The sequence below is a fragment of the Sminthopsis crassicaudata genome, chromosome 3, assembly GCF_048593235.1.
Source record: "Sminthopsis crassicaudata isolate SCR6 chromosome 3, ASM4859323v1, whole genome shotgun sequence".
Taxonomy (NCBI): Eukaryota; Metazoa; Chordata; class Mammalia; order Dasyuromorphia; family Dasyuridae; genus Sminthopsis; species Sminthopsis crassicaudata.
Genome location: NC_133619.1, coordinates 583389800 through 583392147, shown reverse-complemented (window position 1 = coordinate 583392147; position 2348 = coordinate 583389800). Strand labels below are relative to the sequence as shown.

At 39.0% G+C, this 2348-nt stretch overlaps 1 protein-coding gene across 1 annotated transcript; it reads right to left on the bottom strand.

Annotated features, from left to right (window-relative positions):
* Positions 1-795: 795 nt before the first annotated feature.
* On the bottom strand, positions 796-1737 carry LOC141559917 (olfactory receptor 51B6-like). Its single transcript, XM_074297571.1, has one exon. It carries the CDS (start codon positions 1735-1737, stop codon positions 796-798), a length of 942 nt encoding a protein of 313 aa, XP_074153672.1.
* Between the last annotated feature and the right edge of the window lie 611 nt (positions 1738-2348).

Genomic DNA, 2348 nt, shown 5'->3' with positions numbered 1-2348 from the left:
CTGGGGCCAAGTACAAGTCTAATCTGGTTTTCATTTAACAACCCTTCAAATACTTAGTACAATAGATTTGAGCTGGGAGTAACCTTAATGATTACTTAGCTCATATTTCACTTTATATAAAAGGAAACTGAAACCCAAAGAAGTTAAATGAGAGGATCGTACAGGTTGGGATTTATTGAAATTTGAACTCAGGTCTTTGGACTACAAATCCAATGCTTTTTTCCCAGGACTAAACAAAATACAAAAGGAATTTAAAATGACACACCAAGATTTATCACCTATTAATCTACTCCATTTGCAAACAATATGAAGTCTTAAATATAAAATATGGTCCCTCTAATCCCAGATCTCCAATAGTGATGTTATTGGGAAAATTTCCCAAACTTGGTCATTCAAGACTTTTGCATATTCAAAAAATGGACCTCACAACTACAGCACTGATTTTTCCTTTCAGATCTAGCTTTCTCTGATCCTGAATCTAATATGCTGTTTCCTAGGAACCTGTCCCTTGCTCTTATGCCTCCCTTTGTGTCTTTGGAAACAGGCCTGTGCATTTTTTCCTTTGGGTTCATTGAGACCTCTTTTTCTTGATGATGGTTAGTCATGTTTGATTTTACACTTATTAGCTTTTTCTTTAGGATCAACTCTGCTTTACATTTCTTTACAATATATAATCTTATAAAACCATTATTTCCTTATAGTTCCCATTATTATTATATTGGAATTATTTATTCCACCAAAATTCATCTCTGCAAACCATAACTCAGGATTTCATAGCCTTTATCTAAAGAGAGGTTATGCTCCAGTTTTATGATGAGAGAACATGCGGAGAAAACCATTCTGTATTTGCTTAGTCTTGACGCTATAGATCACTGGGTTCATTAATGGGGGGAAAAGAAAGTAGACATAGCTCATTGTGATGTGGACCACATGTGGTACATTTTTCCCAAACCGATGGATGAAAGTCAGTCCAACTACAGTGACATAGAAGACAAGAATGCAGCAAATGTGGGACACACAGGTGTTGAGGGCCTTGGCCCGTTCTTCCCCAGATGCAATGCCCATGACTGTCTTGAGTATCAGAACATAAGAGAAGACGATAACTAAAAAGTCCACTAGAACCATTGCAAACACAACTACAACAGGGTAGAGGCGATTGAAGGTGATGTCGGCGCAAGCCAACTTGATGACGTCCTGGTGAAGGCAGAAGGCATGAGAGAGGATGTGAGAATGGCAATAAGGGAGCCAATGAAGTCTCACAATTATAGGCATAATAGATAAAGCAGCCCTCATCAGTACCACAGTCCCAATCTTTATCACCTGGGAATTGGTAAGGATAGTTGTGTATCTCAGTGGGTTGCAAATGGCAACAAAGCGATCATAGGCCATGGCAAGCAAGACTCCTGACTCCACTATAGAGAGTGTGTGGATGAAGTAAGCCTGAGAGAAGCAGATACCATGGCCAATCTCTCTCTGATCCAGCCATAAGACTCCCAGAACTGTGGGCATTGTAGTTAAAGTCACTCCAAGATCTGTGGTTGCCAGCATGGCCAGGAAATAATACATGGGTTCATGAAGACTGTGGTCATTCTTTATGAGAAGGAGAAGAGTGCCATTGCCAAAAATAACAGAAACATATACTGTAAAGAAGGGGATAGAGATCCAGCGGTGAGTTGCTTCCAGGCCTGGGAAACCAGTCAGCAAAAAGGGGGCATTGTTGCTGCTGTTGGACCACATGTTGGAAGGGGGTCTTTACAGGTAGAAAAGACTCGCTTCTGGAGGTTGTAATTTATACTTCCAAGCCTTGGGAATTTCTTGAAGCAAAGGACCTAGTTACTTATTTAAATAGTGTCCATTTTCCCAGTGCTAATTCAGGGACAGCAAAAAAGAGAAAGATTTGTCTTTTCTCTGGAAAGCCTGAGGGATAGGAAACAAATACATAGAATGATATGATTTTAGAATTGATGAGGGAGGCAGAAATCATAGTTCAATTTATGCCTGAACAAGGCTCTAATTCACAAAATCTCTGATCAGTGGTCATCTGGCCTTCACTCTGGGATCTGTTATCAGACACTATGTGTCCCAGTCACTTTTTCTCTTTTCTCAGTCATATGATAAATTACGATGGAGAATCTTCTGTCTCCCAAGGCACCCCATTCTATTCCATTTTTTTTTTTTTGAGAGCTTTAAGGATTAGGAAATTTTTTGTGTCTCCCTGTGACTTCAACTTATTGCTTTCCATTTAAGAATTTATAGGTAGATAATACTTAATATCTGCAAAGGACTTCTCATATATTATTTCATTTGATCTTCAAAGTAACTCTGTTACATTAGTGTTGAGGTGATTC